Source organism: Schistocerca cancellata, chromosome 1 (assembly GCF_023864275.1).
Source record: "Schistocerca cancellata isolate TAMUIC-IGC-003103 chromosome 1, iqSchCanc2.1, whole genome shotgun sequence".
Classification (NCBI taxonomy): domain Eukaryota; kingdom Metazoa; phylum Arthropoda; class Insecta; order Orthoptera; family Acrididae; genus Schistocerca; species Schistocerca cancellata.
Window position 1 is genome coordinate 413403671 of NC_064626.1, and position 26091 is coordinate 413429761.

The 26091-nt window shown below is 40.3% G+C and overlaps 1 protein-coding gene across 3 annotated transcripts in view; it reads right to left on the reverse strand.

Moving 5' to 3' along the window:
* The window catches only part of LOC126175810 (sphingomyelin phosphodiesterase 4), a 181159-nt gene that overhangs the window by 143361 nt on the left and 11707 nt on the right, over positions 1-26091 (reverse strand). For all 3 annotated transcript variants that reach the window (XM_049922811.1, XM_049922803.1, XM_049922819.1), the window contains exons 3-4: positions 24969-25071; positions 16072-16297 (exon numbers count right to left, since the gene is read on the reverse strand). In XM_049922811.1, the coding sequence (XP_049778768.1) occupies positions 16072-16297; positions 24969-25071 (329 nt within the window). The remainder of the gene's footprint in view (positions 1-16071; positions 16298-24968; positions 25072-26091) is intronic.

Here is a 26091-nt window from a genome sequence, read left to right on the forward strand (position 1 = left end):
CCAACAAGTGGCTGACCATGCCCTGTGATCTGTATCAACCAACAGTACCATACAAACTTTTTTTAACCCATATCTACCATTATACAAATTTGCAGTTAGCATTTAAAAATGAAAATCAGGCTACAGAGAGAAAAGATCTTGTTGTTGAAAAATTAATAGTAACTTTTGATCAGACTAAATGTTCAAACATGTTTGCCATCCACTGATTAAAGGTAATATTTTCCTACAAATTCTTTGGGTGCGCATGTTCATAAACTATTTTTCACAGTGTGTATTATGTTAACTCTGTGATAAGTGAAATGCAAATGACAACTTAGATGGGCAACTTTCTCCGCATCTAATACACAGGGGAAAAGGGAGGAAATAAATTAATCAATAAAGTCTTCAAATATCACAATTATTTTCTCATGTATATCAAAAGGCACAATATTGTCTCATAACTTAAATAAGTATTATAGGGCATGTTACCTTTGGTGATGTCTGTAACATCAATTTTAGAAGGTGATTTTTTTTTTTAAGGTATGTGGGTTAGTGTGACAAAATAAGGTAATGAAAATGAAGAACAAAGATGTAAAGAAGGAAAATTCAAGAAAAATGAATAATTAATCCTATGACAGCCCTAGACGAGCTAACTGGTCATGCTCCACAGCTCTCCAGGTGCTCTTGGAAAGTGGACATGTGATCCCTCGGTTTTCATTCAGTGTTACTGAAAAATTACCTCTGGCTTCCACGATGACCACTGGTTGCTGTTGAGGGATGCAGATGTGCCACCCCTCGACTTCTGAATGCTGTTGACAAGTTTAAGCATACATCAGAATTTCACCCCATATCACAGTAGATTTTCACAGTTCTGGTTGCTAAGATTTGTTGGGATACTTCGTTGTGATTTTGCTTTGCTGCATTCCACTTTGCTTTATGATACACTGTTCATGAGGACTGGCGTCAGTGTTTTTTCACCATCCATTCCACAAAGGAAATGACAAGGCATTGTAGCTACACTGAGAAAGAGCTCAGTGAGGACAAACTACACTCTGTTCATCGTAAGATTAAACCTTATGTGAACAAACACAAACGCGATGGTTGGTCAGATGCCATAACACACATGCAGTGGTGGTGTTACGCTCTTTGAAGTAGGTCCTACTTATGTATTAGATATATTATTACTAATATGATTATAATAGAAGGAAACATTCCACGTGGGAAAAAATATATCTAAAAACAAAGATGATTTGACTTACCAAACGAAAGCGCTGGCACGTCGATAGATACACAAACAAACACAAACACACACACAAAATTCTAGCTTTCGCAACCAACGGTTGCCTCATCAGGAAAGAGGGAAGGAGAGGGAAAGATGAAAGGATTTGGGTTTTAAGGGAGAGGGTAAGGAGTCATTCCCTAAGGTAAGTCTTTCCGCTCCCGGGATTGGAATGACTCCTTACCCTCTCCCTTACCCTTACCCTTACCCTTACCCTCTCTCCTTACCCTCTCCCTTAAAACCCAAATCCTTTCGTCTTTCCCTCTCCTTCCCTCTTTCCTGACGAGGCAACCGTTGGTTGCGAAAGCTAGAATTTTGTGTGTATGTTTGTTTTTGTTTGTGTGTCTATCGACGTGCCAGCGCTTTCGTTTGGTAAGTAAAATCATCTTTGTTTTTAGATATATTATTACTAAGTTACATTAAATGAAACTTTACGATATTCTAATGTATTAACAGCCATGGAAGTTTTTCTTAATCTTGCTTTAGCTACGTAGCTTTTATTTCAAAAATCATGTACAGACACAGTCTCTGTACTGTTGTGCTCCGATTGTCGAGCTGTTAATACGCAGTATGAAAATGGCTGAGGCTGATTCTTGTTCCATAGTGAAACATGCATATGGAACACGGTTAAAAAGTGCCGAGAAAGTGTGTTCTAAATGTTTTTGATAAATTAAAAGAAAAAAAGGCTTTGGAGTTTTACGATGGACTGTATTCAGTTGAGTTGAGTTGAGATGAGTTAGTAATATACGTTGGATATATAGTGGAATTGGTAGCGCAGTAGATGGATAATCGAGTGTAGTTCATCTATCGCTGGTTCATGTCTCGCCTTAGTCATATTTATTTCCTTTCAATCTGAAATAACTATAACTCATAATTGTAAAATTCATCATCATTTCTTATGAATAACACATGTCTTATTTCTGACTACATATTGCATGCGAAATTCCTTTTTCATCTCAAATATACATTCTTAATATTCAATATTTTATGAAAGATTGTTAATAAAGGTTGCTTAATTAAGAAAATATAACAATTTAATTTTTAGGGCAAAAATGAGAAACCAAATGCTCTCTATTTGGACTATGCCCATTGTTTTATGCCATACAAATTCCGCATTTTTACATTTGCCACTGTGCCATTGCAATGTGAACCCAACAGAACTGATCTGGAGCCAAGTTAAGAGATTTGGCCCGAGGAATAACGAGACTGTAAGCTGCCAGATGCACTGGAACTAATGCACACAGCTTTTTCATGTCACTGCCGAATGTTGGTGGGATAGAGAATGCAACATCATAAAAAAAAGAGGAGAAAATGCGGTGCCTGGTTAGCTTTTTAGATTCTGTTGTTGATCAACTTGTTATCAATGTAGCAGATGACAGTTGTGGAACTGAAATGTATTTCTTGGATTTGGATAAGGAAGGAGTCAAGAGTTTACCAAAAGACTGACTGTAATTAACACATTCAGTGGCTTCAGTATTCAACAATATGGTGAAATCCCAGCAGTATGCTTTTGCATCACACATTACTCACTCACAAAAATTATCACGTGTTTAAGTTAGGAATTTTTGTCACTCTTGTTTGTAATTGGAATACTATGTTAGATGAGAAAGAGAGCATTTCATGCTTTCTGTCTGGTCACCTAAGAAGTATGTGGTAGTGCTGGAGTTTTGCCGAATATTATTCACTCTCTTTAAAAATTAAATTGGATTTGAAGCTGTATTGTTTCTTTGCTCATCTCTTTTTACTTCTGAACTGCAACTGCTCACATCACTCCAGGTTTGTTGGAACAGCTGTCTGGCCAGTGCTGTCCAAGTTAAATGCACTGGTAAAGCTGTTGTCCCGTATATCGCTCAGTCTCCATGCATGTAACACAGCATAAAACGTATCCTTATGGCCGTACTTCCTGCTCTGGACACAACTTGGCCTCTGCTCCATGTGAAACAAAATCCATTGATATTCAAACAGACATGAAAGAATACAAGCCATCCTGTTTACATCAGGTTTATTCTTATGATGTACAGGGTATATTCAAAGTTGACATAAGTGATAACTCCTCCACAATTCTGAAAGCAACAGTCCTATGCTGTCTTTATCAGCTGGTATAACCTTAGAGCATTAAGTTTCAACAAGAGATATAATTAGTAGTTCTTTCGAATCCAAAGAATCTGAAAGTGACAGTAACTTTTGGACTGGGCTACCAAAACTGAATCACACTATTGAAGAAAAACCCATATTTACATCTCTATGGATCCATAGCAACCATAAATTTGCAGAGATGTTTCAGAGTCAGAAACTAATTTTTAAATATAAAATAACATTCTTCTCAGTGGTGACTTATCTTGGAGCGAGATAATAAGGCATCACATAATATACCCCAGAAATGTTCAGTACAGGGCAAGACAGGCCCGTCTGGTAAATCTCGCCCAGGGGCAAGCCAAACACATGATACTTAGTGCAGGCAATAATGATCTAGCAGTCAATTTGGTCTGTACCAGGCATGTGTACAGCACTAAAGGGTTGAAGGGAGCTGAAAAAGAAATGCTACACATAGAAGTGAGGAATTTATTATGTAAAAAGGTATAGACATTTTGTGTAAAACAATAAGTGTGGACAGTGAACGTAGGAAAAAAATGTGTGTTGGCATTTTCAGAAAGAAGGAAAGCAACATTTTTAATACGATTGAATGACTCGAAATCTAAAAAATAAACAATACACTTAAGTGAACATTGGAAAATCCAGCTTGGAATATCAACAATTATGCAAAGGATAGATTGCTACACACCTTAAAGATGACACTCCGAGTTGCAGACAGGCACAACAAAAAATACTATTACACAGTAAGCTTTAAGCTGAAGCCTTCTTCCTGAAAATGCCAACACACATTTTTTCCTATGTTCACTGTACACAATACCTTTTTACATAATAAATTCCTAACATCTATGTGTAGCACTTCTTTTTCAGCATCCTTCAACCCTTTGATGCTGTAGACATGCCTGGTACAGACCAAATTGACTGCAAGATCATTATTGCCTGCACTAAGTATCATGTGTTTGGCTTCTACCTGGACTTGGGAGGAACTATAGGAGGGACCAACTTGCATGCGGAAGGAACAAAGCGACAGAAAATTTTGAATTAGAATCGGGAGCGGGCCCCTAACACCCCACCCATTAAGCACGGTGAGAATGTGATGCTGCTATTTTGTGCTGTATGCCTTCCGCATGTTGAAAAAGATGGCAACCAGATGCTGACAGCAGGCAAATGCCGTACGGTTGGCAGACTCCAGGCAGACCAGATTATTGGTGGCAGAGCGGCCCTTACGGAGCCCACCCTGAGATGGAACCAGAAGGCCCCGAGAAACAAGTAGCCAACTCAACTTCCGGCTAACCATGCATTCGAGCAACTTGCACAGAACGTTGGTGAGGCTAATGGGGCAGTAGCTGTCCACCTCCAGTGGGTTCTTGCCAGGTTTCTTGCCAGGTCCGATATCCTTATCAATTTTGGGGGTATGTCTCTCAAAGGAAGTACCTTGGGAGCACAGTAAGAAGCAGTGTCCCCCATCACGGACATGGGTGGAAGAGTCGGGGCGGCTCTGGGAGCCTACTGGAGGTTTAACAAACACAGGGACAGCTGTCGCCAATGGGGACGATGAAGTCACAGTCACAGAATATGATGTAGTCATTTGAACAGGATGAAGTTGTTCATATTTCCTCTTTGCATCTTGATAGGTGAGACTGTCCAGGGTTTTTATCTCCATTATTTGCTGCTCCTTATGGAGAACAGTGCAGTAAGGTGAGCAGGGCGAGTGGTGCTTCCCGCGGTTGATAGTAGTGGAAGGAGGCACACACGGAGCACCCGGGTGCAGAGGATGACTGCAACCCCTGCATGTGGCACTAGAGGTACAGCGAGATGACATGTGGCTGAACATCCAGCACTTGAAGCACCGCATAGGAGTAGGTACGTATGGTTTCACGTCACAAGAGTAAACCATCACTTTTTCAGGTAACAAGGCACCCTAAAAAGCCAAGATGAGGGCACCGGTAGCAACCCTGTTGTCTTTGGGTCCCCGATGCACGCACCGGACCAGGTGGACACCCCGTCGCTCTAAGTTGGCGTGTAGCTCCTCATCCGACTGCAAAAGGAGGTTGTGATGGAAAATAATAACCTGGACCGTGTTAAGGCTGTTATGGGGCGTAATCGGGACAGGGACGTCACACAGCTTGTCACAAGCGAGCAACGGCCGTGACTGGGTTGGTGAGACCGTTTGGATCAAAATTGATCTGCTGCACATTTTGGACAACGCTACCACTTCCCCAAACCTACCTTCAAGATGGTTGACAAAAAACTGGAACTTCGTTGCCTGAAAGGTCGCTTCATCAGTCCTGCTGCAAACTAGGTACTGAGGTGAATATGGCTCGCGAGACCTGGTCGCCCTACAGTCCTCCCAAGGTGTGGCCAGGGAGGGGAACGATCAGGAATCGTAGGTCACAGCATCAAAATCATTCCTTACTTGCTTTGAGACTGCTGGGGCCGAGCAACCACCAGCTTCATTCAATTTAACCCATTTCATTGCGCATCATCAGCACTGATGCCACCCACTCCAACCAGGGGCTCTCCCCAAGGGCACCACCCAGCCTCAGCAAGGGCTACCTGGTGGGATGGCCTTTGCCAGGAGTCCTGGTGCCCCAGAAAGGAAGGGCATCTAGTCCTTGGCATACATGGGGAGGTCTCAGCTCTGGCATCAGCAGTGAGATCCCTGTGTTGTCAGGGGGCTACCACCAAGAGGGTACATGACAACCCCATCACGATGGACTGACTACCACGCTGGATTTTGGGTGCCAAAATGGTCCAGAACTGTCGTAGGCGCGAAGGATGGGTCGGAGCAGGAGACGAGAAGTAGGTAACCCGTAAGACGTTGGGTGCAAAGCCCGCTACACGACAATAAAGAGCATGCAAGATCTGGGGGCACAATGGACAAACAAAAAACACCACGTAAGGCGTCATTCCCCAATTGGCACACACTATAAACAGAAATTTCGAAAAGGTGGAGGTCAAATCTGAGAGTGGACCATCACAGAAAAGTCGAAATGTTGGAGACTCCTTTTAGTCTCCTCTTACAACAGGCAGGAACACCGTGGGCCTATTCTAACCCCTGGACCTGCAGGGGGGGTCGGATTTTCCGCAGCACAAAATATAGTTGTAATGACCTATTCAATCACAACATTGATGGCACCACATGGGGGAGAGTCAATGGTGAAAGCAGAGGTGAAGGCTACCCAGTCTGCCTAGTTTAAAGCCCATCTGGGTAGGCAACTGCGGGCATGACGCCAGGGGAGTGACAGGAAGATGGGGAAGTGTCACTACCACACAGGTCGTCATGTGCTCTGCAGTGGAGAGATGGGGAAGTCCTGGCTACAAATTGATAAATCAATGGCTGAGTAACTACCATGAGCCACACTGAAATGTGCGGTGACCCCAGTATTTAAGAGGCAGAGGTCGAGTTCGGACAGTAAATTTTCGACATCTCTGGCATGCCCTGCAATCATGGTGCTACTCAATAGGAAAATTGCCCATTAACACCTGTTCATTCCTAGGGTGTCCACCATTGTACACCTACTGTAACTCCTTCAATGCAAAGGTGTTCCCTTTTTCTGGTCTCCAGTGTGCAACTGGGTCTTCACCATGCTGAAGGGACGCCTCCGTGTAGCACCGTGTCTAGCTACCATCGATCCTAACGAACCGCCAGTTTTGACTCCAGATGCCTCGCAGTATGGCGTGGGACTGATCCCTACCCCTTTGGAATGCAGATGTCTCAGAGCTTGGCTGCTGTATGTCCCCAGTGTGCTAGTCAACAAGGCCCCCAAAACATCATTTTCTACATGACCTCCAGCAATCCAACCCTGGGAACACATCCATGTCGATTTTGCAGGTCTGTTTCTGAATTGTTCCGGCTGATTGTCACTGACATGTTTTCACGCATTTTCCATACATGGTTCGATGTTCCTGTCACAACTGAAGTCGCTATTCAAGCTCTCTCCACAATTTATTCTGTGGAAGGTATTCTGCTTACCTCTGTTTCTAATAATGAAGCCACTTCCTATCTCAGGCATTTCATGAATTCTATGTGTGGTCAGGATTCACCATGTTCACTCCACTCCCTTTCACCAAGAATCTAACAGGTAGGCCGAGCCCTTGGTTCACACTTTTACGGCTAAGATGAAAAAATATCTGCAAGACTCCCTTGCCAAAGGGGTATTAAATTCCTCTGACAGCCTTGCACACATTTCCTATTGGTTCCCATAACGCAGCAGAGATCCTCCACAGGCTCCAGCCAAGGACACTGCTCCATTTCCTCCATCCTGGATCTTGTCCACCATCGTGTTCTGGTGTATTGGGTTTTATGGCAGGGACGGCAGTCTAGGTGCATAGTTTTGGTCGGTGACCCACCGAATATTGCAGTCACCATACGCCAAAATGGCCGCTGTGTCTATACTCTACAGAGAGTGGTCTGGGAGGTCCAGTACCATTGAAATCAACTCCACATCTGGGTGAGCACCCATCTCCCTGTCCTGGCCACACCACCAGTTGCTGGGTGTCACCTACCTGCAAGGGTTCCAGCCTCCTCTTCCACCTGCAGCAGTACCTCCACATGAAGAGCCTATGTCTATGCAAGCTCCAGCAACAGCTTTGGTGGTGCTCCAACCAAAGTGCATATCCCTCACCAGTCCAATGTCACAAGAGCAGCCTTAGCCTGCAGCTCTGTGACCTCTCCCTTATGCACTGATGCTGGACATTGTCATGGGCTCCAACTTAAGACTGCCTGTCGCCAGTTCTGTCATCTCATGCTCCAACAGGGAAGTGTCACAGCTCTCCTCATGCTGGCCACTTTCACCCGTGTCCCCAGACTCCACCGACTGTGGGTTTCTTGCACCTCTAGCTGCTAAGGCCTCCATGTACATAGATGCCGTCTCCACATGGGGCCGACCACAGCTTGTCCTAGGAATCAGTAACAATATGTCCCCCCCACCCCCCCCCCCCCCCCAAAGGGGAGAGTGGTGTAGTGACATGCATAGATTCACATCCGAGACTGAGGCGCACAGCTGTAAGGCACACCATAGAAGCAGCAGGTGCAGTCAGAAGTTTGAAGCAACAGAAGCCACCACATGTGGACGTGCACATAGCCTCTCGTCCGTGTACTCTACCAGCTAGCCAACAGCGTTGATAGACAGGTGCAGCCAGCTCTAACACAGTTACATATTTACCTCTGTACGTGTTTTATTGGGTTATTATTGTGAGCCAGTCTGTGGCTAGTGTACCCACTACAATATGTTTTTTCTACTGTCTTGTCCGTCATCATGTGGAGTTATCTTGTGGGAATAGAACATTAACTACTTCGTGGTTTTTGTTGTTATTTACAGGTAAATGGTAATTTGAAACATAATATGAAAAAGTAAATATAAGAAGCAATCAAAAAGGTCCCATTTGAGAGCACTGCTGCAATGTAGCCCAACCCTGACGCAGGTACACAAGCACAAAAATCTAAGGAAGGGATTAGTGTGGCATTCATGTCTTTCTGATGTGTATGCAGTAAATGTGGAAATATAACCTATGGCGACATTATTACTAAATGCACCAAAACAGGACCAACATACTGCTATTCTTTCCTTGGCATCCAAGGGACCAAATCCGGATGACATCCTCCAGAAAATGAAGAATGTTTATGGGACAGCAGATCTGTTGAAAACCACTGTTACAGAATGGCGCTGCTGTTTCATGATAATGTACTTCCCCTTACCAAAAATGTAATGCCGGAATTATGCCTACTCGAGTGGGAGACAACTGAGCACCCGCCCTATAATCTGACCTCTCTCTATGCAATTATTATTATGCCTTTGGGCCCATAAAGGCCATGAAGGGTCAACGATTCCTGTTGCCTGACGATGTGCAGCTGCCAGTTACGGACTTCTTCATGCAGCAGGACATGATGTTTTAAGAAATGGGTATCTTCAACCTGGTGCAATGGTGGGATGACTGCCTCAATGCCCATGGCAATTTTACCTGATTGGTGAACCTATTATGGACTGTACAGCCTTCAAATAGAAACTTTTTGTTCACCACTTATAATATAAAGTCAATCAAATGAGATTCTTACGAGTAATACTTTCATGCACAAAACGATTTGTATTTTTGTATGCAGCTATAAAATAATTCACCAATTCTTTGCTATCCTAAGTTAATCCGCAATAGTATACCCCATATTATAATACTGCTGCCATTTACTAATAATTAACGAAAGTTTAAATTTAGACTATGTCCCTTAAAATACAGGGAAGGGCAAATCTAAAACCACTATCACACTTGGAAAACTTGACACTACAATATTATTGAAAGCAATTTTAGAAATAAGACATGAAATAATGAAGGGTGATGTCCCAGGTCTGATCTTATTTAACTAGTAACTTTTAAAATATATAATTCTGAGAGAAACTAATTACTTTCACAGAATCTGCAGAAACTGGGCAACAAATCTAGTTAGATGGTTGGGTCTGAAGATTAAATTCTGACTTTTAGATTGCACAGTGAAGAACTTACGAAATCTTCAAATTAGGAGATCTTGTGAGCTAACAAACTTCATGCAAAACCAACTCCACACAATGGTCGAGATTGATAACTTTATAAATATAACAACAAGAATTTAAAATACTTCAAGAATGGGAAAATTTGACAAACAATGTAGACATTGCAATTTAGAACATAATAAAAAAAATTAAGGGTTGTTCACAGAACGTTAAGTTGTCTGAAACTTGTCGCATTTCAAGAGGTGGAGGAAAAGAAGAGTTGATTGCTGCGAGGAACAAGCCAGAAGGTGCACAAAGCAGAAAGTAGAGGGGTGGATTGGCAATCGGTGAGGAGATTGGAGATAGGATAGAGAAAATGAAAAAAGTGTTAATGTAGATGAATAGAGTTTGTGCAGGGACATGAGAGAAGGTGGGGTGGGGGATAGGGGCTAGTGGAAACTGAGGCCAGGAGGACTGTGGTATCAAAGAATTTGTCGAAGGTACAGTTCCCATCTTTGTGATTTAAGAGAAATTGGTATTTCAGGGGTGGAGGTCATTCAGATTGTGTGGGTTGTGAAGCAGACAATAAAGTCAAGCACATTGTGCTCAGCAGCATGTTCTGTAACTGGACAATCAATAATGCTGTTGGTCATAGTTTGGCTGTATCCTTTCATTCAGGTGTTGGTGCTAGTGGTCAAGCTCACATACAGAAGTTGCAGTAAAATCTGTATACGACAGGATTGCTTTCATATGCATTTATATCTACATTCACATTCTGCAAATTAGTGAAGTAGTGAAGTGCACTGTGAAGGGTACTTCCCACTGTACCAGTTAATAGGATTTCTTCCCAATTCATTCACACAAATATCATGGGTAGCACGTTTATTTAAAATTCTCTGTGTGCACTGTAGTTAATTTAATCTTATCATCACGACTGCTATGGAAGTGATGTGTAGGGGGTTGTAATATATTGGTCAAGTCAACATTTAAAGCAAGTTCTTGAAATTTTGTAAGCAGGCTTGCTAAGGATAGTTTGCGTCTACTTCAAGCATCTGCCAATTCATTTCTTTTGGCATCTCTGTGATGCTCTCCCATATGCCAGACAAACCTGTGACCTCTCATGCTGCCCTTTACTGTATATGGTTCGAAAGCAATCTGCTTTGTAGACTTCCTGCATTTTCCTAATATTCTATCAATAACTCGAAGTCTGCCACCTGCTTTACCTATGACTGAGTCTATGTGGTTGTTACATTTTGCATCTTTACAAAGTGTTACACCCAGGTATTTGTATGAGATGACCAGTCCACTGCGACTCATCGATATTTTAGTCATTTGGTACTACAGTTTTCCTTTCAGCAAAGAGCACAATTTTATATTTTTGAACATTAAAAGTGAGTTGTTGATCTTTGCAACACACTGAAATCTTATGAGGAGCCAAGTGAATATTCATACATACAGTTTTTTTTTTTTTTTCCTTCCCAACAGTACTTCATTATAGATAATTACATCATCTGCAAAAAACCTGAGGTTACAATTAATATTGCCTGCAAGGTCATTAACATACAACATAAACACCAAGGATCCCCATACAGTTCCCTGGGCACATTTCAAGTTACTTCTACCACTGTCGATGACTCTTGATCCAAGATAACATACTGCATCCTCCCCACCAAAAAATTCTCAATCCAGTCACAAATTTCACTTAATACCCAAATATGATCATATTTTTGATAATAAGCATAGATGTGGTACCGAGTCAAATGCTTTTCAGAAACAGAAATATTGCATCTGCCTGACTACCTTGATACAAAAATTTCAGTAAGGCGCTTGAGGAAGTGCGAGTTGAATTTCACATGACTGATAATTCTGGAAGCCATGCTGGTTGGCATGGAAGAGGTCATTCTGTTCTAGATTCTTCATTATGCCCAAGCTCAGAATATGTTCCAAGATACTACTACAAATCTACGCCAACAATATTGAACGGTAGTTTTTTCAACCATTTCTGCTATCCTTCTTGTAGACGGTTGTGACCTGTGTTTTATTCCAATTACTGGGCACAGTTTTTTGTTCAAGCGATCTATGGTAGATTATAGTTAAAACAAGGGCTAACTCAGCCACAACTTCAGTGCAGGGGCTTGAAGCTTTGTTCAATTTTACAGATTTTAGCTGCTTCTCAATGCCATTCACACTAATATTTACATCACTCACCTTCGCAGTGGTGCAAGAGTTGAGGTGAGAAAATACTCCTGGGTTTTCTTTTGTAAAATAATATTTGAAAACAGAGTTCAGCGTTTTTGTCTTTGCTTTGCTACCCTCATTTTCAGCCACTGTTTCATCCATTAGTGTCTGGACACTAACTTTGGTACCACTAACAGCCTTTAAATATGACAAAATTTCTTTGGGTTTTGCGACAGATCCTTCCATAATGTTCTGTTATGGTAATCACTGAAAGCTTCACATATTGCCCTCTTGACAGTCAAATGTGTTTTTTTTCAGTATTTCTCTATCTAGAGCTCTATGCTTTGTTTTACATCTATCATGCGGTAGTCTCTGTTTCTTTAGAAGTTTATTTGCAGTGACTATACCACAAAGGGTGCCTCTCAACATTAACTGTTCTACTAGATACAAGCCTATCAAATGCACTGCCAACTATTCTTCTACATGCTCCTCTCCAGAGCTACATACTTCAAGTTCCTTTTTGAAATACGACACTACTGCCTCTTTATCTAGTTTGCTGAAAATGTTAATTCTTCTACTTGCTTTAGTGGCTCTTTGTATGTTAGTAATCACTGTTTCTCAACACCGTTGACACTAATATTTATATCACTCATCTTTGCAGAGGTGCACTGACAGCAGATCCAATGTGGACATCCTCAAAGAGGTCAAGTCTGTTTTTTGCTTCTATCATGAATGGGCCACTGAACAATATGTTCTCTCCCAGAATGCATTTATAAATGTTTTGCAGAATGCCTTGTCATGCTCACCACACACAAAACTGTAATTATTCAAACTCCCAAAACTTTAATTATTCAAAGTGATTATCGGGCAATTAACACTTCCTCAAATGATGATGATATGATTGGTGAACTTACTATTGACCTTCGGTTTTCTCAAAAGTTTTGTGTTTTATCTGGAAGTGAGTCTAGTGACTGATAGAAGAATCTGATTACAAGTTTGTGTCCACTCTTGATACTGCATATTGCCCACACAATCTCACACACAGTTTCAATTTCTATCTCGGTGGATTTGAGTTGCTTGTCTATTGTGACAAATACACCATCCCCATTTACTGTTTGCCTGCCCTTTCAATATATGCTTAAACTTCCTCCGCTTAAACTTCCCCCAAATGCCTCGCTGCTATCAATTTCAGGTTTTACCTGCTTTCTGTACCTAGTATAAAAGGAGCTCCAAAGTTTTTAGGAGTACTTCAAACTCTGACACTTTGTTGTGGATGCCTCAGCAGTTAAGCACAAGGGTTTTAGTACTCTCACCTTTAGGGGCCATTTCTTTGAATCACTTCTAAGTCCCCTACAACTACCTGTATGCACCCCATGCAGTCAGCTACCCGGGCAGTAGCCTCCTCTGATATTTGGTGCATGCATGACCCATTTAGGTGGGACCCAACAGTTCACAACACCATGGTGCAAGTCCAGAAAGTCTCAGCCCAGCTTGTCACAGAACCTTTTGTCTTTGGCTGAATCCTTCCACTTAGAACTGGGAGGCCATAATCAGTTCTGGGACAAAGCTGCAAATAGTGAGCTTTGTTGCACATTCCTGTGCAAGGCTGGTCTTCTCAACCTTCTCTGCCAGTTGCTGGAATGATTTAAGTATGACTTCAGAGCTCAGATGGCAGGCATTGTTTGTTCCCATGTGTGCCAAGATCTGCAGTTGATTGCCCTGTTTCCTGACTGGCCGATGGAACAGCTTCTTCAAAATGGTGAATGAGGCCCACAGGCATATACACAGAGTCCATCAGTGTTCCTTCACATCCCTTGCCATCATATCCCTAAGGGATATCATTATTCACCATATATTTGAAGTGTTGACAGCTCATAGACCCCTACCCTTCTGCATTTACCTCCTCTTGACATAGGACATGGCAGGTTTCTCAACAGGTGAAGTGGGTCTTACAGGCTCAGTTCTGGTTTCAGTGAAAGACAGCTCCTTTAAGTAATTGGTTAGGGGGATCAGTATAACATCTTGAGTTCTCCTTGGTCCATATCTCCCTTGTACAGATGCCTAGGCCTGCCACAGACAAGTCACTGACAGTCAAGTGGATGAGTGATGATAGACCCTGTACGTAACTGTAGAGGAAACTGGATATCCTGTATGTAACTGTAGAGGAAACTGGATATCCTGTATGTAACTGTAGAGGAAACTGGATATCCTGTATGTAACTGTAGAAGAAACAGGATCCACTCAAGCAGATAGCACGTGAGACATCTTTGGTATATATTTGGTACAGAACTCTTGCAATCACTCCCACTAGACCCATTTGCAGGAGCTTCTAATTATTGGACAGCAGTCATGGTGATTTCCTGCTGCTTATGAATGTCAACTAACCTACCCTGGATTCAAGAACAGCATTCACAGTGAAGCTGCATTGTGGCTAGTGCAATGTTTTAAAGAGTTGTAAAAATCTATAAAATAACCCTATTTATTTTCTTTTAATCTGTTAAGCAAAAATATTAATAACTTCCTTTAAGAACTAAAGCAGTTTGATGGTAAGCAAAATGCATAAGCAACAAACCTAGGATCAAAGTTACTAGTTTCCTGAAGCTTTTATGAGGTGATAGTCACTAACAAAATTGTATTACTTTATGATAAGTGCAGATAATATAAACTCCTTTTAAGGAAAAATTAGATGTAACATTAGTTACAATATGCATTACAGCAACTAAATCACAAATGACAATTTATTATGAAATTGCTTAAGTAAACAGCAATCACAGCTTATGAAAATTTGAGAGAGAGAGAGAGAGAGAGAGAGAGAGAGAGAGAGAGAGAGAGAGAGAGAGAGAGAGATGATAATACAACAAAATTAGGAAATGGGTGTTTCGAATGAGGATACTGTTGTAAAAAGTTTTTAAAGACACAATTTATGTTTCAGGCATACAACCGACAATAATAGAACACGTTTTCCACAGCATTCACGATGTTCTAAATTACACAATGTATTATGATACACGATCAATATAAGATGAAGCAAAACAATAAACTATTGGAATCTTGACTTTTGAACCAACACCTGAATCTAGCATATGCAGTTTCACGGAAAGGAAAATTTGAAAGTCAACTTGTTTATGTAAATTAAACTGCAAATTACATTTGCCTTTTTTTTACTTAGCTGAAACTATGATAACTTCTACAACAATGTTCCAAAGACAAACACTGGAGCATTATTTTATCACAATCAAAATAATGTAAATTGTGGGGCACAAAGGACGCACATCTTATTTGGGCAGCTACCAACATGCATTACCTTTCACCAGTGGACTTGAATCTGATAGAATGGAATATGCCTGTGACAGGAATAGAATAGGATGTGCTAGATGGATAGACCCAAGACAGGTCTTCTATAGAGAAGGGATTGCAAGCAGGTGTGGCACGTGGATGGACCATGATATTACGTTGATTGGGTGGGGAGTGTTGGAATACCACTCTGGGAGAATTTGGTGGAATTGTGAGAAGAGAAACATGTTCCTCATTCCAGGCAGTCAAAGATCTGGTGGAGACTGCAGTTAAGTTAGGATGCTACTGGTTACATTAGGGTGATATTGGATAATGAGAGGGGGACTCCCTTGTAGATGGATTGTGGGGTGGTTTGACAAGTAAAGGAAATAGGAAATAGGTTTGCTCACAAACTAGGTGCTTCTACATACTTATACCTAACTACATGGTATCGCAATACCTCCTTTTGGTAATCTATCATCATCCACTGATTCCAAACAATTTTTCAGTTTTATAATAGCCATAGTCAGCTTTTGCTATTCAGTTGTCTATGGCATGCAGAAGAGTGAAGGTATGGGACAGGAGCTGAAAACATACACTCTGAAAGATACAATCCAGCAACACAGACAAAAATGGGAAACCCACTTGGAGAAAATTAATTTTATATTACTGAATAGTTCAATATGATAACTTTTGTTACGTGATCACTCACATCCTGAATAAAACCATTAATATATGAAAACAATTCTGTTGTACTAGAAGAAACAATGTATATATGTACTACTGAGAACTTGCCAAAGGGATTACCTCACTGGAGTATGTCGCACCAACGGTACTGCCAATGCAGGACCTGGCACATGTGGACGCACCTGTGCACCTGGTGCACAAGGCAGAAAATGTGATAGATATTCTTCAGCTAACATAATGTAAACAGAATCCCAAAAGCCTTCACTCGCTTCTGGTGGTCGCCGCAGCTGGAGCCATGGGTCTACCAAATGTGTAGCGAAATGAGTCATGTAGAGTTCAAATGGATCTTACAATTGTTAAGTAACATACAAGAAAATTAACAACATTCAGAGATGTCTCAAAATGTTATGGTACAGGAATACAAAGTTCGTTATTTACTTAAGGTTTTTCTTCCCTAGGTAATGCCAACAAATATTATAACCTTCAGTTTGAATAGTTGGCTACTAGACTGAGTCTGAGTGAATGAAATGAACAATGGACTATACAGTTATAATTAAATTCCTTTAAAGAACACTTCAAGTATACTTAAACTGATATCTGTGTGTTTGGGAAGTCCTTAGTGAAATATAAATAACTTAAGGAGTGAAAGTAACAACTCACCAAATAGTAGAGGTGCTGAGTCACTGACAGGCACATAAACCTGACTGGGGATGTTGCAAGCTTTCAGATTGAAAAGCCTGCACCAACCTAAGTCCAGGAAGCAGCGCACTAGCACTCTCAGCTAATGTGGTGGGTCTCACACAGATGCAATTCTGAGACTTTAAACAAGTGGACTGTAAGAAAGTCATGTGAATGTTAAACTGGATAAGATCTCAAATTGCAGATCAGTATCCATCTTCTCCACCATATGTATGTAAATCACTTTCTTAATTTCTGTAGGCTACTAACAAATCTTTTTCTCAGTGAGCATTTGCACAAGCTTTTTCTGACTTCCTTTCAGTTTCTTGATAATGGCAACGTGTCACATAACTTTTGTGATGCTCTATCCAAAAGTGGGTAGAGGTTCTTCATAAATTCTTAGATTATACTAGTCGGCTAACACCTACACTGCTTTCCTATACACAGATAGAATTGTTTCATTCAGTAGACTAACAAGGGAATGGTCCAATAAGACTTGTTGAAACCTACCTTCAAATTTTTTACAGAAGAAGAGGACAACAAAAGAAATGCACTGTCAAAATTTTAGCTGCCTTAGCAGCTGCAAGTATTTAAAAAAAAAAAGTTGAAAATTGCCAAATTCATAGCGTGCCAGGCGGCAGTAAAAGTGTACACCCCTATTGGCACAGTAGGAACTGCGCATGCGCAACTAGGCACACACACAGCCAAGGTCGGCAATACATTTGTAAACTGGAAACACAACGCAACCCAATTGTAATTTGTAAACAACATTTCAGGTTACCGTTCGTTGATCGTTTTTCTGACACTAAAGGACACAGTTACTATTCTCTTGAATTAGCCACTGAAGTAACATTATTACAAATTATCAGCTGGTTTTTGCAATATTGGTAATTACTGACAATACAAATAAAGCTGAATTAATATTTACTGTAATTCTGTAAGGCATACCTTTTTTTCTTCCTGTTTCACAGTAACGTGGAATCCAATTAATGTTCTCAATTTAGCAATGATGAAATATGAAGGATGTGGTTTCCAGCCGAAATCACCTATTTCTCCTGAGGACATACAGGATTTGTATAAAACGTAATGAGGCTGAGCTTGTGAATCAAAATTTATTGTAGTTATTGCTACAACAACTTAGTACTCTTCAATGTATGACCCTTGAGAGTCAACATTCAGCTGCATGTAAGGTTTCCATGCTTCAAATGCTGCCGTGAACGCTGAGTTCGGGATGGCAATGGCTGGCCTCACACGATGGACTCTTGCTTCCAGCCTCTTGAGCACTTTGCAATAAAAAGCACTATTGACAGTTTGGCCTTGACGCACACACTCATGATGAACCACGCGCCTAACGTCAAAAAAACAATCAGCCTGGCTTTCACCTTCGCGTTGCGAATGCGAGCCTTTTTTTGGACGTGGGGATGCTGCGGTGTGCCCTTAGGCACTCATGTGCTTTGTCTCCTGGTCGTACTCTAACACCAAGGTTTCATCTCTAGTGATAATGTTACCTAAAAATTCTGGATCAGCTTCAGTGCTCTGGAGATTGTCTTGGCAGGCAGCCACACATGTTTTGTTTTGAACATCTGACAAAATCTTTGGGACCATCTTGGCGCAGATTTTCCTCATCGACAATGCTTTGGTGGCGATGTACAATGTTATTTTATCGAGTCTGAGGTCGTCTGCTATCACCTTGACACTCATCTGACGATCAGTGTTCAATAAAACGTGCACGGGGTCGATGTTTGTCAGTTTTGCTGCTTGAGGGGCGTTTGGAGCAGTCCTCGTCCTCTACGCTGTCTTGGCCCTCTTTAAAGCTCTTCATGCACCTGAAAAATTGGGATTTTGACAGGCAATAATTGCCGTAGGCTTGTCGACACATACCCAATGTTTCTGTACCCAATTTTCCTAGTTTCACACAAAACTTTATGGCATAACGTTGCTCGAGCATTTGCGTCACGACCAATGACTCTGCGACGTGTCCACTCAACACGCGACGCTGGCAAGACAAGAGCCCACAGGCGACTGGCTTACCTCGCATTTTCAGCCAGACACCCTCCACCACCAATTCCCCTGGGTGAGCACACCCTGCGAAGTACAGTCGCATTAGCAAAAGACCAGTCTCTCTCCTTTTTATGCAAACACTGTATGCATGATTTGTTAGTCGAGTTCCTTGACATTCATTCGAATAATATCAACATTTCGTTTGAAATTGTGGATACGTTAGAAGAAATAGGAAATAACTGCGACGATGCACGAATTGTGGTTCAGATGACATCAGTTGTGCCAGTAACAGTTCTGATGAAGAATACCTTCCAAAAAAAACACCACACACACACACACACACACACACACACACACACACACTGCAACAGCTTTCAGTGACAAAGAAAATGCAGTGAAATATTGGTTAAACAAAGCAGGGAAAAATGCTTGAAGTTATGCAGTGTTCAAAGGCATTTTCGTTTCATAAAATTGGAGCATGACCTGTACAAATGGAGGAATGAATTACATGAAGTAAGAAATATGCACCAAACGGAAACCCAAAACCATTTGAATGAAAAACTGTTTGAAATATTTAGAACTGCTTATGAGAGGCTACGCAGTGTTACCGATGGAGATCTACAAGACTGGGCCCTCCAAATTGCATCTGACATAAACACTGCTAATTTCCAGGTTTTGTCTTCCTTGCTAAGCAGGTTCAAGAAATTGTACAGAATAGGAAGTCGCAAAGTTACCAAGTTTACGTCATGTAAATGTGTAGAACAGCTGCCAGTGATAGCCAATACTATAGAGAATTTCATAGCTGACGTAAAGACGAAACTTGCTGTTATCCCCGCAACTTCTGTTTATAATGCTGATCAGTCATGTTTGGTGAAAGAACTCTGTTCTCACTGCACTTTATCATTTCAGGGCGAAAAAAAGATGGAGTCAGTTGCCCAATCAATGAATGCAACGACACATTCATATACGATAATGCCAGTGATAAGTATGAATGGTTTACTGTTTCCACAGCTGTATCTCTGTCTTCAAGAACCACAAGCAAATTATGACCAAAAATAAAAAAAAAGGACTGTTTAGTCGCAAAAATCTTGTAATCAAACATATCAAAATCTGGAAAAATGGGAGAAAATAATTTTCAACATTTTGTTCAAAACGTATTCCTGCCATCTGCAAAGGCTAATTCATTGCTTTTGTTGGATTCATGGTCTGGATGTAATGATGCCTCTGTTTTTTGCGGAGGACGACGAAAAATCTGTAGATATAATGTGGATCCCACCTGCAACTACTAGTGCAATTCAACCTCTCGATAATGAATTTTTTCGACAGTCACAAGCATTTTTCAGGAAATTATTAGACAACATAATTTCTGATACCTCTCTCTCATTTCAGGTCTATAAGCAGAACAGTATTCTTAAGCTCCAGTCATTTGTGCAATACCAGTTTTCTTCGCCACGTTTTACAAATTTGATCAAGTATGCCAGGTATGCAGCGCAATATGCAGAACAACAACCGGGACCATTTCTGACTCCATCCCAGTTCTGTCTAAATAAAACTAGTGGTTACTCCGAAGTGCCTGACTGCATCAATTTTTCCTTTGTCTGGTGTGCCTGGTGCAAGAAAAGTTTTTGTTTCTGTCGTCCAATACACACTTTGCGTTTTTGTGATGACTACAGGGAATAAAGAAAGAACTGTTTCGCTAACAGTCAAATGTACAACATTCAAACATTATTATAAGGAATGGCCTACAAGAATTTTTATAAAATGTAGTACAGCAAGACACATTTCATTTCAACACATTACAAGTCCTCATTGATGGAAGTCATCTGTGACATCAAACACTGCAATAATTTTATTATCTCTGCTAGCCACTTTTATCAGAATTACATGTGCAAGAATTGAATTGTCGAAATGAAGTTATTAAAAAAAAATGTCTGTATAGCTTAAACCAAATTTTCACTGGAGCAAATAAGTTAACAAGCACGAGAAAAAGAGAATTCTGTCTGGTGTATCCAAAAGGCCTCTTGCAGTCTTTCAACTGGATGCCACTGCACGTACTTATATGTCCCTAATCTTTCCTAGTTACCTAACTGGAAAATGGAGACCTGCCGTTTAACATGGAATCCGAACCACAGGTCTTTCGTGGCCACTCCAACATCTGTGAGAAGTGAATGTTCAATTAAAAGTCATAGTGAAAAAGCTGTGGTCTAAACGGGATTTGATCCTGCGCTCTCACTAGACTTTTTTTTTTTTAATAAATAATATGACCATCAGACCTTACATGCATAGTGGAAACGCTAACTGTGTCACCTCTTGAGATGATGCTCAACATCAGTAATTAGTGTTTATAAATTTCCCCTCAATGGTAATGAGAAGCCAGGGAAAAATGGCAGTGACATACAAGGAAAATTTTGGACCAGTGCTAAGTAGAGATGGAGATGCAATTCCGTGTAAGAAGCACGATCTCCACGCATGTCACGCTTCCATACAAGTTGAGACACTTAAATTCTTCCTCCTCTGCACCATTTTACATTATCCATCAAGAACAGTGAGCTTGCCATGCAAAATAACCCTTATTGAACAGCAAAGTTTCGCATTCTGGCTCTAACAAGATAAAATTGTATCCTGTATGCTGAATATTAGCTCCAAAAACTAAAAACTAATAACACAGTTTTCATAGGCAATGTTCCCTACCTTGTGTTCTCTTCCGTTCCCTCTAGTATATACGATTCTATCCATATTAGTGAATTTCCTGCAAATGCTCATTCGTACATGTTCACTTCCATTTGTTCCATGATAAACCAGGCTTTAGGTGCTTAAAACTGGTGTCTGTGAACTCCGGATAATTCTGCTATACGCCGCTGCGTGAGTGATTTGCCGAGTCGCATGCTATACAGGCAGGGCACTACAAACCGCTGTTATAAACTGTTCTTCACATGGGAAAAATGCGCAACTTCAACATTTTTTTTACAAAATACTTGCAGCGCCTCTTAGCAGCTAAAATTTTGGCTTCCATCAGCTTCAAACAAAAGTCATTATAAGTTGCTGATGGATTTAGTCACAATTTAATATTCTCCTCGCAATTTGGAATATGTCCAGTTGTCAGATGTTACAGTCTTATTATTACTATTATTACCAATTCTGTCATTTACCACAATAAAACAAATACAATATTGCAATCTAAATAATGATACTAAAATGGATACTGTAGAAAACAAAGTTAAGAACTAGATTACAGCATACTTTAAAATTATAAGTCAATCAACATTAGAACATAGTTTAGCAAAATAACAGGGTTGCTGCTGTTTTTATTGGCACTGAGTTGCAGCTCATGTAGACATTATTCTATTACCAGAGAAGTATTCTATAATACTGTACAAAGGTTGCTCTTTCAATATACACATTTTAGTTCTAATAGTTCGAATGGTAATGATTAAATATTCTTAAGTAGAGCATTAAATAATTTTAGGGTCACCATTGGGAAGCGGTGCTGTGTCTTTGTTAATCAATATCTGTACTGTCTTTAAAGTGAGCGCTCTGTTAATCAACTTTATCTGCAAGTCCGAAGATTTGTCTTTGTGTGAACAAGGCAATCGTATCATCTGCAAACTGTAAGGAGTGCCCATTGGAGTCGGCGTCCTTAAAGAAAATTAAGAACAGAGGCCCTATTACAGATCTCTGTGAAATCTGTGGCACAACATGTTTTTATTTCATTTCACCTGAGTCTGCTCACTAAACCGTTACAATCTGCCACTTGTTATTTAAGTAGGATTTGAGTTTTTAGAACAGATGATTTTAACTTGCTGAAAAGGGCCTTATGTGGGATACAATCAAATGCTTTACTAAGGTCACAAAGTAACACTGCTGTAGATTCCTTTCCTTCAAAACCCTGACTTATATTTGCAACTAAGTACTGCAGTTGTCATTGACTTGCCCTTCTGAAAGCTGTGCTGCATATCGTAAAAGAGGTTATTTCCTTCAAAATAACCTCATAGCTGACCTCTCATTATGGACTCCATCACCTTAGCTAGTACTCATATTATAGATTTAGACCTGCAGCTTGACATTTCATGAGGATTACCTTTTTCGTAAACTGCTACTGAACATGTTACTTTCAGGAAGTCTGGAAATTCATTGGCATGGAGGCATTCATTTATTACTGCTGTCAGTGGTTGAGCAGCTTCACACATTACTCTGTTTAAAATAGTACAGGACATGTTGTAAATATCAGGACTCCCTGAGTGTTTGCAATTTGTTTACTATTTTCATTGCGTCTTTTGGATACACTCCCTTCCATATTACCATGCTGCATTTATTTCAAAATTTCACAGCAACTGCAGGATCTGTCCCAAAGCCTGGAATTTTGTCTACTGTGCTTTCCACTATGTTTATAAAATACTCATTAACTTCATCTGGACCACAAGCAGCAGAGCAAGAGATGTGTTTTTGCCTATGTTCATTAACCAGATCCCAGCTGCCTTGCAAGAATTTGTGAGCTTCTTCCATAAATCTGAAATTTTTTCCTTCTTTGCTTTTTCTACTTCTATTCCACACATCCTTTTGGACTCTAAATAATTGCAGTATTGTCTATCCTCAATGGCAATATCTCCAGTAGCTTTGGCTTTATCGTTTAGTTTTTTTAAAACTAATCTAGAGGTATACAAACTCTTTACTTTGACAGTTTTCTGTGTGTATTTTGACTTGGCAAATGCATCTCTCTTGAGTTTTGGCGGAACATTTTCATCAAATTTGGCTTTAGGAGCCTGGAATATGAAACAACATATCATTTCAATTCTTCAGACATTCCACGCCAATCTGTAGAAGACACTGCACTTTTGAAATCAACTAAATTTTTCTTTACAATAATCTTACTTTCAAAAACATAATTTGAAAGCCAGTTGGGAATTTGTAGTGTTGTGTGCTTACTGAGCTTGTCCATAGCTTCATGGTTACTGCAAAGTGATCTGCATGCAAAGAGTCAACGACACTTACTTTGTAGCCCCAACTCTGTAGGTTCATGACAGCTGTATAATACAACATCTCTTGTTGGTAAATAACTTGCCACAAATAGTCCATAGCTGCTTACTAAGATCACAGAAGCTCTTCCTTTGTCACTACTTTACCCAATCTGAACACTGAAGTATCCACATAAAGCAATTTTTGCTCCTAAGCGCACTAGATGACACAAACAGCTTCCCATTTTGCTGATGAAGTTCACATCTAGTAGCCCCAGACAAGGCAATTCTAGAGCCAAGCCCACACAGAGTTACATCAGTTTTCTTAGCACTGAGCTTACTATCTGCATACATACACACACTACCATGGGCAGAAGTTTCTCTAACCATGCTTTCACCATTTCCAGTTATTCAATATGCCCATAGTATTCTATTTGTGGTTGGGCTAGCCAGTGATGACATAGACATAATACATAAGGTCTCACTTCATCAATAAACAATGGTAGTTTATAAAGTTTTGTCCTAAGGTACAACACATTTGCACTGGCTATAACAAATCCTGCAATTTTTCAGTGGTGGCATTTACTTTTCTGTGCATCCTCTGGAATAAAAAAGTCTAATCACAACTTTCTTGGGCCATATATTATCCATTATTTTAAGTAAAAATGAATACCAGTTTTGAAGCTATTATTCAATCCCTTCATTTATCAGTTTTTCAACTGTAAAACTGTTGTGATTCAGGAAAAGTGTTTTATAAGAAGTTCACTATCTCACTGATTTAATATTATCAAATTCATTCATATCAAAATTCTCCCCATAGACTTTCGTTACCACCCTTTTCTTCTTGTCAGCCATTGCCATGCCTGTTAAAAATAACTAACACGTGTTGTGAGGTGCAGTAGTAGTGGTAATCCTGACCAGGCCATGAAAGAAAGGAAGAATAGATATAACATTTTATTAACAACAAAGGCTTTTAGAGGGCACGCGCTCAGACCAGGGGAGGAATATAGCTATGTCTCTTTTAAAGGAATCACAGCTTGCCCATCGTAATTAGGCCACTTAATTTTCTGTGGCTTAGGCGTAGGCTATACACACACATTCACAATCTCAATCAGTCACACTGAAAATCAAAACGGTCTTGAAAATTAATTATTTCAGTTTCATGCATTAATGATAAGTGTGTTGGGCAGTTTTGTTGGTGTACACAAGTATGCCTTATAAAATAGTGACTGTGCTATATTTATGACAAAAATAAATTGACTTACTATGCTACACAAAGGCAAACACAGTATTCTGTAATTTATGGTACACAAAGAAGCCCAATCTCTGCATTTCTTACAACACTTCCACAATAAACCAATACTTGCAGAAAAACTAAAAGGATACTCAACACGACTGATACACGTGTTCGTGTATTTGGATCTATTTGTATTTTTCCAACATACAACTGTGGCACTCCACCATCCTCAATGATCTGCCGTAAGCTTACCTAAAACAAAATTAGACATTTTCTTTATGTGTAAGAATGAGAGTTAAACAACGTTTAATGACTGTAATGTAATATACAATCTCTGCTCCCTGATGAAATTAATGCAGTTATACTAATTTGACAATATTAAGCATTTAACAGTGTCTTCAGTATCACCACCAGACTCATGTACATCAGATGAACATGTTGTTCGCAGTCGAGGGATTCATGGAATGTCATGCACATTGGGCAGTGCCTCCGGAGTCTTAGCTTTCTTGGTCAAACACAGACATTGAAGTTAGTCACAAACTATCACGAACCCATATCTTTTGTACTTGGCCAATGCTCACTTTCCATAAGAGTTAAATTCTTCGCACAATTATGCTCTTAAGTTTCCATGTTTATCCTTGACTGTGACTCTCAGCTCTCCAGTTAGGTTGACACCAGATGTTTTTTTCAAGCACGTTGTGGTACTCTGCACTCCTTCCAAGTGCTACCACCTTGTTATTTGAGAAGTAACAGTCAGCAACAAGGGTGGGATGTACCAGTTCACCGTTTGCCATTCGGGGTAGCTTCAGCTCTAGGAATGTTCCAGCATTTTCTTGGGCAACTTATCAAAGAAATTCGGCTCTGTGTCAAGAATTTGGATGACATTTGAGTCATTGGCTCGATGAGAGAACAGTATTTGCCAAATTAGCAAGCAGCTTGTTAGCAACTGTTGGAAAATATACTGTGTTGCAGATTATTGCTCCTAGAGTGCAGTACATAGGGCATGTGTTAAGAAAGGATGGTCTAGTACCAATTGCAGAGCATTTTTGCAGCTATAGAAAATTTGCCAGTTCCCTAGAATATCAGGACTTAGTCAGTTTTGGAGAATATGAATCCATATGCAAAATTCACTCCATGGGATGCTCACCTTAGTCACCCATTGAATCACCTTTGCAAGAAAGGAGTGAAATTTTGTTTGGTTAGAGGCATATGGGCTAGCACTGCAGGAACTGAAGCAAAACCGCTGCTCTGTCCCGTGTTTGGTCACATTCA